Consider the following 14,718-nt stretch of genomic DNA (forward strand, 5'->3'; position numbering starts at 1 on the left):
CCTAAACATTTGGACCAGATGTGACGTTTCCCACTTCTTCTGCCAAAGCAGCCCTGATCCGTCGAGACTGAGCCGGACTGCTGTGCCATCTGGCTCCAAGACTTTACATTTTATCGGTATCAAAAAGTTAAATCATGTTCCAGCCGTCCAAACTGGCAGCCATTCTGCACCTTAAACCACAACCATCCAAAGAAAAGAAAAAAATAAAGTTCAGTAAAGCTTTTAAAACCGTTCAGGGTGACACAGGAGAAAGAGAATGAAAAAGGCAAAAATTATGCATTTTCACTTGAAATGTGTATATGAGGGGCCGAAATTAGTTCTGTACAGGATAATTAATACTTCAGAAGAATCTCAAAATGGGATTGGGGGTGAACTTATCCAGCATGCTCACTCTCTGTATCACCCCCACCTTCTTCAGAACGAGCTGCTACTACCAGTAATGAAAAAGATCGTAAATCCTTTTAAAAACCGATGAATACCTCAGTGATTAAATATTCCAATTAATAAAAAGCAATATATACAGTGAAAGTTGATCGCCAGTGAGCTTGTTGGGAGTTCGGTTTTTCCCTGATCCTCACTCGATGGATGCTATAAACTCACCCAGAACAGCTGTTAAACTGGCTCACATCTTTACATTCGTCCATTTTTCTGCTTCTTACAGCAACTTAGATGACAAAATGTCCTGACGGAGAGATAATCAGTGTCATTCACCTGTCAGTGTGCTCGATCGCTGCAGGATGACAGCGAAGCCGCCTCGGTTTGAGATGGAGCAGCATGTCGCAGCGGGGAGGGAGTCAGACTCTGGCCGGGAAGGGGATGCAGAAGAGGGCAAATGATGGGAAAGAGGGCAGAGATTGCTGAAGAAGTTTCACTGAGAGGCACTCAGATGGGATGAGACGAGTGAAAAAGGAAACCTTAAGAGAATGGGGCTGTGCTAGGAAGAAGATGCTTGAAAGTAGGCAGAGATGGAAAGAAAAGGCCCATCTGTGTCTCCATCCACTGTGTGTGTGTGTGTGTGTGTGTGTGTTCACATGCTGATGAATGCTCTCTGGCCTTATGTAACTGTGTGTGTGTGTGTGTGTGTGAGAGAGAGAGAGAGAGAGAGAGAGAGAGCAGGACACAGCTGGGCTGTGCGATGTGTTGGAAGTCATGCACAATGCACAGAGCAGCATACCTTCACTTATTCATCACACATGCAAGGACACATGCAAAATTCATGGCGTCTAATGGCGTCCCCGGTATGCACTGCCTGAAGAGGCGCAGGTCACTCCGGACAGAGTCTTGATGACGAGACGTGACGTCAGCCTCTGACCTGACAGTTTCCTGCCCTCTTCATACAGGACTGCACATCTCCATTTAACTTTTAAAGTCTCTGCTTCTCATGAACTCCGCAGGTTTTCTTCCTCCAGACAGAGAAACATTCCAGTTCTCACATAGTTTACCTTCACAGATTGTGTCGACAGCCGTAGACGAGTCGTGCTGAATCAGACTCGTGTTCCAGGAGAGTTAAAAGCATCTCCATGGGCGGCTCGGCTTCATTTGCCCTTGATAGGAAAGATCTGTTCCACAGAACTTAATGTACAAACCTGTAATCCTTTCACGCACATTTTCAGATCCAGGGCGTGCTTTTACCCCTCCTTGTATTCCCACGTCTGTCTCGATCAGCAGTTCTCTCCCTGCTGTCTTCGTCCCATTAATGTTCTTTGCACAACCATAATAAAGTCACATCTTCCAGCACATCACAGCTGCAGCCACGGATCTTTAATTGTCTCTTAACCAAATGGTTTTCTGTTCTTCTGACATGAAATCCAGGGCAGCATATAGGGATTAATAAAGCTGGAAAATACAAATCTGCCTGAAGAAATCGCACCATAATACCCAATTTACTTGGTCTATTGGTCATGTTAAATAACTCATGCATGGCAAGCATGATATTTGAGGAATCTGGAACAAGCCATGCATTAAAGAGGTCCTATGTCAAATTCGAACACGCTTCACTTGCACATGAGGAAGCTGTGTTCACTTTATCGCCAGTTTTTTCCTTGAGTTTTACAGTTCCGGCTGTTCTTTCTGGTTGGTAGCTGCAGTGGTCCATGTTAAGTCCAGTGGATGAGAACCTGCTAACTAGGGATGCATCAATACCACTGGACGAGTACATTTACGAGTACTGGCCTTTAACTGCTTTCTAACAGCAGCTACTGATACGAATACGCATTGAAAGTCTAGTTTTATCCTCCATCGTTGCCTATATGCTGCTGAGGTCGCTGATAGATGGCGTCTTGTAATGCTCACCGGGTTGTATCGGGGACCTGTTAGCAGTATTGTGCTCTATTACTGCTGACCCTCAGACCTGTACGTTAAGGATGTCCCTTCAATAAGTTCCAGTTGAAATGTCACTCAGACATGTATATGAATGTATTGAGAATGATGCAGTGGTAGCATGTTATAGCTGGGTTTGTTGTCTGTTTCCAGGTCCCCCATCCCCACCTCGAGACCTGGTCTACACCCTGAAGCAGTCCACGCTGATCCTGGAGTGGTCTCCGCCGTCGGACACCGGCGGCCGGGTGGACCTGACCTACAGCGTGGGCTGCCGCCGCTGCAGCGGGAAGCAGTGCGAGCCCTGCGGCGCCAGCGTGGGCTTCGTGCCGCAGCAGGTCGGCCTGACGGAGAGAACGGTGACCGTGGTCAACCTTCCTCCCAACACCAACTACACCTTCACCGTGGAGGCCCTGAACGGCGTGTCGGAGCTGCTGCCCAACAAGAGGTTCTACACTCACGTCAACGTGTCGACGAGTCTGCCCGGTGAGTCCTGACTCGCTCGCTCTGCCACACGGCAAACGCTCAGTGCACTGGAGCAGCCGTTTCCGACCGGAATGCCATGTAATTCAATAAAGACCAACGACAAACAAGCTCCTGGAAGAGAAACAGGTTGAATAGTATCTGTTCTTATCTTTTTATTTATGCACAGATTTTAAAATTAAGGCCAAGGTCATAATGAAAAAACCCATTGAATGCTTTGCCATTGGCATTACTTCAACTGGAGTGCATCTGGAGTTTTTTCCAAGAAATTGGGAAGTGAAATGTGTTTTATTTTACCATAAATTTTGTTCCCATCCGTCCATCCATTTTCTATACCTCATTATGTATTGTCGACAGTGTTGTGTCGGTCCCTGGACAAGTTCTTATATTCTTCTTTTAAAGCACCCAAAGAGTGTGATGGAAGATTTTCTATTTCAATTCCAATTCAAAAAGCTTTATTAGTGAAAATATGTTCATATTATTTGATCATTCTTTATTGTTATTGGTTAGCAATCCACATTTCATATCTAATCTAATGTGCGAGTTCTTCCACTCACACATTCACATGGAAGAGGTGTTGGAATACATCTGTATGCTGTTCTTTACATCTCTCTCGGAATAAATATATGCATGTCCAGTCCAGGACAGGACTGCACACATGCGGCCGAAATGCTCAGGCTGCAGAGTGATTTGCATTTCTGTGTGTGCTTACAGCAGCACAAACGTCCATCCCACACACTCCTTCCTCCCGGTGACAGCGTGCTCGTCCGTGCCGACGGAGCACAAAGTCTCGCCAGCGTCGGTGATCTCATTTCCATCAGCAGAAGTCTTCAGCAGGCCGTCAGCCAGCGGCGTGAAAAAGCACTTTAGCGAGTAGCTCCGTCGACCGGCGTCGCAGTGGCGCTGTCTGGAGCTCCAGTGTGAAACACACACACACACGGAGAAATGAGCGCTCGTTGGCTCGAACACTGACTCTATTATACACAAACCTACACATATATTGAAAGAAGCTTGTTTGCTCTCATTTGAAAGAAGCTTGAGGAAATGTGACCGTGATGGACTGGATGGAGCTCAGGTGGGGAGAAACGTCTAAAGCTGCCGCGCAAACCACCGAGCAAACGGTAAAAACTCCAAAGAAGCCGTGGACTTTCCAACAGATTTCTTGAAGTGGACACAATACAACACACTGAAGATGAGACGTCGGTGATTCTGCCATAAAAGCTAGCAAACTAGCATTAGCCATCACTACGAACCGAAATGGTTTCAGGAGAAGTTCTGTCGATATTTCACTGTATTTGAATTAAATTTTTGTAGTTTTCAGTGCTTATGATTTGGTTTTGCACCAGTACACACTTTTCTAAACTTAGACCCGGCGCCTCAACAAAGAAAGATTTGAAAATTGTAAGAATGGCGACTGGCTCGGCTTTTAGAGGGATCGTCTCTCAATTGGTAGGTTGCAGGTTTGACTCCCCCCGTCTGTCCACAGACAAGACGCTGAATCGCAGATTGATCCCAGTGGATGGACTGAGTGCTTCACATGTGGCAGCTACGTTCATCGATTTTAGGGAATTTCCCCAGGGGTTTAATCAAGTATTTCTATTCTATTCTATTCTATTCTATTCTATTCCATTGTAAGATTATTATGACAGTATTTAGCCTTATGGTTCCCCTGAATTAAAATGAGTTTAACACCTCTGATTTAAACAGTGTCCATGAACAACACTTTGCCTCACAAATGCCAGGGAAAATTAATGGACTAAATGAGATGATAAATATTGGGGGGAAAAAAACGCCTTTTTAATTTGAGAGTAAAACCTACTAACTATCACCCATCAATAAATGCCATCTTTGAACGACAGCAACATTTTTGGCCAGTCTGATGGTGAAATAGATAAACTTCCTCACACCCCCGTGGTAAAGGAGGGGGATTTAACCCCGACTTTATTACCCCATCCATCCGATCAAATCTCAGCCAGCTTACATTTCTCTCCAATACCAAGAAGATGAATGTTTGACAATATAGGAGTTACTCTGTAATCCTAATTCCCTTCTTACCAACTGCAGATGTTACATAAGTGTAACATCTGGGCTCCATAGGGTGAGGGACGGCTCAACAGCAGATGTCCGACGTATATTTCCCAGAGTAAATCGCCGGCGTGTGGGAGGAGGCCGGGTCGGGATGGCAGGAGGTTAAGCGGGTTTTCGAGCCACATGTCCCTCCTTCAAACTGCTTCTGAGGCTTTAGAGAAATGTTAAGGCGCTGTCAAAACAAACCAAAAAGCACTTTACCAGGAGGTGGGACAGAATGTAAATCCACATTAAAGCAGGACTTCATACATGAAAATGTGAATCCACACTCTCATGTTATCATCCTAAATGTTTGTGTGTGTCTGGAAGCCAGGCACGTTAATCTCAATCCCGATTTATTTTCATTGAAAAGAAAATGTTTTGCAGTGCAGAAACAGAAATAAATAGTATAGTAGATTAAGATTAAGCAATAAGAATGTTCCTCGGCCTGCTGCAGAGTTTACCTGCAGCATTTACACAAACTAATCGAACGTCTTGCACAGATAATAAATCACTTTCCTTTTAGGAATTCCGCTCACTCCGAAGAATCCCCAGTCCCCAGGTTAGGTTCTCTCTTTCTGACAAAGAACAAGCCTTCCGTGATCACTTCACATTCTCTTCTTCAACCTTTCTCCCTTTTATCTCCTCCGCCACCCGTCCCTCCGCCGGCCCGTCCGTCCTGTCAGCAGATACGGAGGTGTTGATTCCCGGTTATAAAGGGGTATTAGAGTGCGAGTCGTCCTGCTAACCGTGTCATCCTCCGGGATTGGACGGGGGGTTAGGAGAGTGTGTTTGCAGGGGTTTCGGGAGACTTTCTGTGTCGGAGAGGATTTAGGCTGACATTTGGTGTGGGTTGTTTAATGCTGACTGCGTTCCGTGCGAGCCGGAGACGTGAGCTTTCAGAAGCCGGTTCTCGGGAGTCCCGTCCCGCTGCTCCTGGCTCTGCTGGTCGCGTTCTGGGTTTTTATTAAGAGGAATGTGGTTTTCACAGGTGGCCGCTGGAGTTTTTCTGCTCGAACGGCTCTGTGTGCCGCTCCGCTCCGGGTCAGGGGGGTAACACTGTCTTGATGCTCAGTGGAGGCGGGGGGGGGGGGGGGGGGGGGGGGGGGGGGCATAGTTCCACTGGAGCAGCAACATGCTGAACATCATGACACCAACTTCAGGTGAAAATGTTTTCTCACACCTGATCAGGGGTGTCAAACACGGTTTAGTTCAGGGGCCACATGCAGGCCAGGAATTTCTTCGAGAATCAGAGCTTTCTTTGAAATACTGACGATTTGCTTGGTGGTTTGGCGACCCGGATTGGAGCCTCACGCGGGCCAGTTTTGCCCCACGGGCCTTATGTTTGGATAATGTCCTCCAGATTTCTCGCTCATCTTTTCAGATCCGTGTTGAAAACAAAAATATCTAATTATGCAACAACTTGATGAGTGCAGTGATTCACCGTTGACCCAGGAAGGAACATTTATTATTAGTGTTTAGTGGGTGCGTTGTGTAAGCGCACGATGCACAAAATCAGCGCGAGCAGTCATCATGGTCTGCAGGTAGCGGGGGAATCGTCTGAATCCGTCACGTCTTGGGGAAGTTCTGAGGAGCAGAGTTAGAAATAATCAGCCTTTTCCTCATTTAGCTCACTGGACCTATTCAACTACATGCTTTACACAAAGGTAGGCTGTTCTGTGGCCAATAACCTCTAACAGGAGCTTGAAAAGTGTCGTCATGTAAACGGGGTTCTCAACGCACGAAGGCAGATGTCAGTTTAAAAGATAAAGAAATCCAGTGACAGTTAGATATTCATGATGTTTTCGTAACCCTTCCTTTAAATATGTACGGACTGTGACCCCGCGCCTCGCCTCAGCCAAGGCTCCTATACTGAGATGAGAGGCTGAGTGTCTTCACACTGCAGGTTAACTCCATAATTTAAAGCTCCGGGTTCGGTCCAGACGGCGTGATCACAGCGACGGCGGCGCCGTAACGTGAGAGAACAGAAGTCGGGTCCAGAGACTGCTCAGACCTCGACCTCATGTCTGCATGTGTGTGAACCTCAGCACATCATCAGAAATCACTGACCTTTATGAATACTGCAGGAGGGATTCGGAACAAGGCACACACACACACACACACACACACACACACCACACTCGCGTGTGCTCACTTTTCCTACCTCCACCCCCACGACACCGCCTCATCATCCCTTCATTACTCTGTACTTTTTCTTAACCTCCACCCTCCCTTTGTGTCCCAGGCTCTTCTTTTTTTACCCTCTATTTCCTCGCTAATTTCCCTCACCATATCCTTTCCTGTTCTCCCCATAAACTCACTATTCTTAGAAAGATGGTAATTTCTCTCCCTCCTCCTCCCGCCTCTCCACCCTTTCCGATGTTGCCTCCTTCCTCACCTCCTCTCTTGTCATAATCACCACTTCCCTCGCCCTTCGTCACCTCTCCACGTCTCCGTGACGATTTCTCCAGCATCTCCCACTGCACCCTATTTGTGTTGTTGTTGTTTTTTTTGAGTAGAGCACGCTTGTTGCGATTGGTGTTTTTTTTTTTTTTTTGGGGGGGGGGGGGTTACCTGGCAACACAGGTCCAAGAAAACCCAACAATTTTGAGAGTCTGTGCTGAGCTGAAGAGAAAAAAAAATTAAGCCAAATATTTCAACCAACAGTAAAGACTAGGGTTGGACCGATACTGCTTTTTTAAAAGATGAATACGAGTACTAACCTTTAGTTACCTGCAGATACTGAGTAGCGATACCAATACTTATTAAATCCTATCAAAACCTAATTCATGCTCCATGTGCAAACGGTATGAGAACCACGTGCACACAGCCTCTGCAGTGATGCTACGTCACCTCCAACCGCCTTCAAGGCTCCAGTGTGAGACTATAATGCACATAATGCAGTGTGTATCCATACACAGCAATACGCACACTGTAGACTGGGCTCGCTGTCAATGTCAGACTTTAAACACGTTTAGCTACCGTGTTGACTGGCGTGTGAGCTCTTTAGCATGTAGCGTGACTCAGAGTAAAATTCTCTTGCGTACTTCTGGGCGACGCCACCGAATGCTTTTGAGTTCGAGTACTTCCTGCAGCACCCGAGCCGATACTGATAGCGGTATCGGTGCATCCTTAAGAAAACCCTTCGGTCAGTAAAACAGATGAATTTTCTCGCTACTTATTTTTTTTTTTAACCATTAAAAACAGCTTCCAAGACGTTGCGAGATTAAAAGCCCAGCACAAATAGAATTCCTTCAAAGCATCTGGCTGCGCTGCGCTGCGTCCGTGCAGAGTGGAGGAGGCTTTCTGGCAGACAGATGGGGGTTTATCAGCCCTCTCCAGGCCACGGAGGGGAGAGGGGGAGTTGTGCACGGGGCATCAGGGACGGAGGGGATCATAGTGAGCGGGGAGCCACGGTTGCGTGAGGAGATGGAGCACGGGCTGTGTAAACGGGGGGATCAGTTTTGCCCGAGGCCCATGGGGCCCCTTATCCAGCTGTGGATTAGGGATGCATATACATAAGTGAGGGAACGCCCGCCCGCTCTCCGTGCGTGTGTGTGTGTGTGTGTGTGTGTGTGTGTGTGTGTGTGTGTGTGTGTGTGTGTGTCTCTCGCGTGCTGCACATGCTTCATGCCTGATTTGTGTGTTTGGATCCGGTAATGACATCATTCCTGAGAATTGCCGGGTGTGTGTTATTGAAGCACGCGCGGGTTGAATGCCGCGGCCCCCGGCGGTACATCCAAAGCCCTTTAGCAGAGGCAGGGAGGAAGACAGGGATGCAAGGAGGCGGCAGAGATGAGGTGGAGGTGCAGGTCAGAGAGGAGGAAGGATTGGCATTTCAATATCCTGAGAGGATTACTGGCCGGGCTTTAGATGGCTGGTCCCCGCGGAGTTACACGAGCCTCAGAGATGGATGCATAAAGGGTGGAGAGAAGAGGGGGAATGAATATAGAAGCAGAGGGATGGGGAAAGGTGAGCGGCGCTGCAGTGTGAGCTGAATGCCTTCCGCAGCAGGAGTGGGGAAATACACGGATTGCTCAAACAGCATGCAGACGGTGGAAACTTTCCCGAAAACACCCCGGAAAAAGGATAAAGACGTAGCTGAGAAAACTGCACGAGGTGGAGGGGAAGGCTTAGAAATGAGAGCGAGGAAACAGAACGGGATTGAAGGATACAGAGAGGCCGAGAGGAGAGCAGCACTGAGAAACAAGTTTAGAGAAGCTGAAGGAGGCAGAATTAAATGCAATAATTTACTTATCCAATAACAGGGTGACATCTTCATGTCAAAAGTATTTATTTCAAGGGAAAAAAGTGTAAAATGAGCTTTAATACCCCTTGTTTGTGAAATATGGGAGATGATTACCTCTGTGGCTCTGGAACAATCTCTTTAATGAAAGTGTCTGACAGTGCTGGAGGTGTAATTTCTCTTCGGCGGTGACAAATGGGCCACGCTAAGTAATAACTGCAATAATAATAATAATCATCAAGGTGCGAGTTGTGAGAAAAGGTTAAAAATGAAAGAAGTGAAAATACCAGATGGGAGCAGATAATATTAATTTCAATGAAACACAAAGTTTTATAACCTGTTTTCAGAGGATTTCAGGACAGTTAAAGTTCATATAATGTAATTATGTCAGCCTGATGCAATAAAATGTTACTGATGGCTGCAGAGATTTCCTGATTCACACAGAGGTGTCCAACAAAGAAGACACTGTTAACCATATTCATTTATGTCCCGGCTCATGTGAGAATACACAATCAGGTTTAAAGTTCCAGATTTGGTGATGCACTATGAAGAAAGTGCCACTCAAGGACAGCCTGCTCTGTCTGATAATCACACATCCGCCCATCGATGACGCACATCCTGCGTCTCGGGGAAGATTCTCTCTGCCAGAGAAAGAGCGAGACGCGCTGCAGAGGCTCGTACCTCCTGATGAAGAGAGACTTTCAGAATGTGAGAGACGCACCGCCCCCTGAGAAGATAGAAAGAAACACAGGTGTTATGGTTAGAGCCAGAATCCTCTGCAGAGGAAACATTTCATGTGTGAAAATCATCATTCTGCATTAAATGTCCTCAACGATTGCTGACCCGTCTTGAAAATCTGAACAAGACACTTGAAATGGTGGTAATTGCCAATAATTTTGTGAAAACATAGACTTCTTCAAAACATCTGCTTGACGTGACAACAAAGGAAAACACAGTTTAACTGGTGTTATGCAGATTTTTTTAGGCCCGGTCTGCTGGTAAAGTGACTTTAATTGCTATGTTTGAGAATGAAATCAATAAAAACACTTCAGTGGAAGTGAAGATGTGTAGACTGAACGCTTGTAAAATTAGATTTTGCAGAACTGAACAGTTTAACATCTAAATCAACCACAAACAAGTGCAGCTGCATTTCAGATCCCAGATTAACAGCACGGGGAATCAATAGTGGTCAGATTATTAAAGTCTCTAACGTGGAGAAAACCCAGCTCATTTATCACAGTTACCCAACACCAGAGACTGCAAACTAATTGAAAAACCCTGAATAATGCATTATAGAACCCTCAGCTGGAAAATAAATATGGCCATCAGATAAACACAGCCAATAATAAGTAGCATTACTAAGAAAATAAAATGAAATGTAACTGTGTGTGTGTGTGTGTGTGTGTGTACGATAGAAGTTAAATGAGTGTGAACAGTTTTATGAACCAAAAGGAGACTTAGCATTCTGACAGTCAGTGGCATAAATCTATAGCTGCAACAACGTGAACACCAACTACACATAAGGCAGAATGAGCACGATAAAGGAGAACGTCGACTCTGAACGACCTTCCAGAACTTCACACTCGGGTCCAGGAAAACTTCCTCCCTCCCCCCCGCTGCCGTCAGAGTGCAGATTTAATCCGCCACAGTGCAGGACGGCTGCTTTATTCCCACCATTATCACTCCTTTAATTACCACCTAATTCTAATTTGTCTCGTTAGCTTAATTTGTCTTGCGGTTGTAATTGTGTTTGCTGGGTTTTTATTACTGCTGACTGTGAACCAGATTTCCCCTCAGTGAGCATAAAGCTACCCGGAACCCTCAGTTTACCTCTCTTACTGTTATTATATTGATTTGAAATTGTTCAAGTGTAAAGATACGAACACTGAGTGATTTTGCACTTTTCCTCATTGGATATTCTGCAGTTCTTCTTCACTGGTGGCTCTTCTGGTGAAGACTTGAGAGGTTGGAAAGACATCAGCGTGAAGTCTATCTGAGTCTGTGGTCCAAGTAGTGTCAAGACCACCTGACCCGAGATGGACTCAAGACCAAGAGCAGAGCCACCCAACAAAGAGTCAAGGCCAAAACGAAGACCAGAGCCGCCCAAGAAAGATTCGAGACCTCGACCAAAGCCTCCAGACTGTTTTTAAAGCCGAAAATAGAGGAGATTAACTCTAATCTGACTAAATGCAGCAAGATAAAGTAGTACTAGAGCCCTCTTACACATCGGTTCAAGAGAAAACATTTGTTTTGATGTGCTTGGTGCCGTAGCAGCGTTTCAGCGAAGGGGGGTTTTTCCCCTGTTTCCATGGAGCCAGTCGGAGTCGGAGCATTTTCCAAAACTTCTACTCTGGGAGCCATTCTCAAAAAGTTGCATTTTCATTCGTAAACATGGCCCTAGAAATGTAAACATCATATTATTCTTTTAGTTAATTTCATGGAAAAAAAAATATATTTGAATAATTTGAAAGTGCAACAATTTACCTTGAGTACTGATGAGTCGGAGTGTGAACTGATGGCGGATCATACTGTACTTTGGTAACAAAGCCTCTTCACTGAATCAAGGCTATTCAGGTGTCGATGCAGAAAACTGCTTCTGTCATTTGGCTTCCAATAGCCCCTCTCCGCCCCCCTCGCCCCTCATCCCCGCCTCCAGCCCTGTGTGTGGATCCTCTGTGCCTCCTTAATTAGAAGTGATGGGAAGGTGAGGCTTCAGCAGGCACAAAATGAATAGAGTCATCAAGCTACTTTTCAGGACTGTAGCCCAGCCACTTAAGACGCTTTGTCACCCTGTGATGGGAATTTTAATTGCCTACCTCTTGGCTTATAATTGGAGTCTATGAAGAGGCACTCTGAGAGTCTTCGGTGTGTGTACTCTGAGTGTGGATTTACAGGGTGCTCCTTGTTGTTCGGGGAATGGCGCCGTTCACTTTGGAAGAAAAAACAAAGCTGCTGACACGCAGACGTAATCTTCCCCTCATCGTCGGTCTGGTTCGAGGGTTTTTCTTTGAACCAAAAAGTTCCACCAGGAGGGAACCAAAGAAATCTAGAAACTAGAAAGAATGCTTGAAAGTTGTGAGTCCTCTCTGATTTTCTTCATCTAATACCTGGAAAGGTCTTTGTTGTGTCTGTGCGTGCGTGCCGTCTTTGTTTTCCGTGCAGTTTGTTGCCGGAGGGGTGGAGGGGAGGGGGACGTGGACGGCCCCCCGCTGAGCCACAGAAAGCCAGAAGGTTGTGTGGAGACGCAGCCGTCTCTCCGAATGGCAGTGTTCTCCTCTGCGAGCCGACTGGAGGAGGGGGACGCGCACTTCGGCTGCAAGCAGGCAGGAGCGTGCACGACACGTTCTCACTCAGCGTGCATCTTTTTATACGAACCCGTGTTTTCACATGCATTAGATTCAGTGGATATCTCCATTTTCTGTCTCTCATTCACTTGATGGAGGAATTTATTGATTATATTTTATATAGTAGTTTTTTGGTTTGTTTTTTTCTCTAAAAAGTGAATGTCATATAACTTTCCTTACCTGAACATGTACTGTGATTTTTGATGTAACTATAAATGTTGACAGATTTGACAAAGGTCAAATCCAGCATGGTTTTTCTTTACAGAAACAAATCCAGCAAACAACTCCTGGTTAAAAAGACAGTTGTCCTCATTGTAGATTAAATGTACAGATGTAGAATCACAAATATCCTAGATGTTATGTATCTGGTGAAATGAAATAAAATAAAAAAGAAAAGAAATCTCAGGAAAATAGGAATCAATGACAGATTCAAGATTAAACAAAAAAAAAAAAAAAAGAAGTAATACTCGTCTCCATCTCAGAGTGAAATGCTACTGAAACAGCGATCTATCTGCAAATTTATGACTTTTGGAGTAAATAATGGAAAAGAGGAGTCTGATAGGTCAGATGTTCTGTCTCATATAAACTAGATCTGGTGATCACTTCCTGCATTTTAGGCTGATATTTGTACTTTATTTCTAAATTGTCTCATTTCTAACAATTAGAAATGATTCTGAGTTGCACTGAAACAATCAGAGCAGCTGATCATAACAGTTCTGGGTCAATAACGATTACATAACACTTTCTGTGTCCTTTGGAAAACCAAAATTTATGTATATATTTTTTTTCATTTTAGAAATTGATAATGATAAAATCACTTTTCCTTGCCATCGACCTTAAAAAGTGGTGTTCGTCTGGATGTTGCATGAAAGCTCCGATGTGCTCGAGATTGTGTTGTTCCTCAGGTTGTGTTGTTCCTCAGGTTGTGTTGTTCTTCAGGTTGTGTTGTTCTTCAGGTTGTGTTGGTTGTGTTGTTCTTCAGGTTGTGTTGTTCCTCAGGTTGTGTTGTTCTTCAGGTTGTGTTGTTCTTCAGGTTGTGTTGGTTGTGTTGTTCTTCAGGTTGTGTTGTTCCTCAGGTTGTGTTGTTCTTCAGGTTGTGTTGTTCCTCAGGTTGTGTTGTTCCTCAGGTTGTGTTGTTCTTCAGGTTGTGTTGTTCCTCAGGTTGTGTTGGTTGTGTTGTTCTTCAGGTTGTGTTGTTCCTCAGGTTGTGTTGTTCTTCAGGTTGTGTTGTTCTTCAGGTTGTGTTGTTCCTCAGGTTGTGTTGTTCCTCAGGTTGTGTTGTTCTTCAGGTTGTGTTGTTCCTCAGGTTGTGTTGTTCCTCAGGTTGTGTTGTTCCTCAGGTTGTGTTGTTCTTCAGGTTGTGTTGTTCTTCAGGTTGTGTTGTTCTTCAGGTTGTGTTGTTCCTCAGGTTGTGTTGTTCTTCAGGTTGTGTTGTTCCTCAGGTTGTGTTGTTCTTCAAGTTGTGTTGGTTGTGTTGTTCCTCAGGTTGTGTTGTTCCTCAGGTTGTGTTGTTGTCCTGAATACCTGTGCAGAATAACTGCACCTCCTCTCTCTCACAGTATCGCTAAAGTGAAAGATCTGAACCTGGCGGGATCAACAGGTTGGACAGCAGCTGACAGGCTGCGTTATGGTGAAGTGTGAGGACGTGCGGATGTGTGTGCATGTGTGTAAAACCACCGCCTCGCCTCGTGAGCCTGTCAGGACCGATAGAGCCTCCCTCACCTTCTCCGCCAGCCTCCTGCAGCAGGCGGTGTGTCTGCGGGGGGCAGACTGTGTGTTTTTATTTGTCGGAGGCTCTGGGCAGAGGCTGTCTGGCTTAACGGACGTGGCGCGATCGGACCGGGCCGGCGGCTCCGGGCTGCGGCTCGCCGCCCTGGAAGAGTGTTCACACTCAGCCTGTCAGCTGCGGTTTGAGTCGGCCCGTCTCCCCCGCTGGGAGTGTGGGATGCAGATTCTGACAAGGTGATGTCTGCAGGTCACGTGCGTTTCTGATATGCACATGCATTTCTTTTTAATTAAATCAGTTAAAGATCAGTTGCCGTGCAGGAAAGCGTGGCGGCTGCAGCGTGGCGCCCGCTGGCCTGCTATTCCTGCACAGGGGGGACTGGATACCAGACCCTGGTGAATATGCCATCCAGCGAGGGGCCTTTTTGTCCGGCTTCCGGTCTTCCTCCCACCCACTCGCCTCCTGACTGACACATTTAATCAAGCCAGCACTCAGCCTCTCTGTGCCGACACGCATTTAGACCCACACGCACCCAC

The 14,718-nt window shown here is 45.9% G+C and overlaps 1 protein-coding gene across 1 annotated transcript in view; it reads left to right on the forward strand.

Moving 5' to 3' along the window:
• The window catches only part of epha10 (EPH receptor A10), a 149,788-nt gene that overhangs the window by 96,714 nt on the left and 38,356 nt on the right, over positions 1–14,718 (forward strand). Inside the window, 2 exon segments of the mRNA XM_030082222.1 lie at positions 1,489–1,492; positions 2,473–2,802. Of these exon segments, the coding sequence (XP_029938082.1) occupies positions 1,489–1,492; positions 2,473–2,802 (334 nt within the window).

This window comes from Salarias fasciatus, chromosome 22, assembly GCF_902148845.1.
Source record: "Salarias fasciatus chromosome 22, fSalaFa1.1, whole genome shotgun sequence".
NCBI lineage: Eukaryota > Metazoa > Chordata > Actinopteri > Blenniiformes > Blenniidae > Salarias > Salarias fasciatus.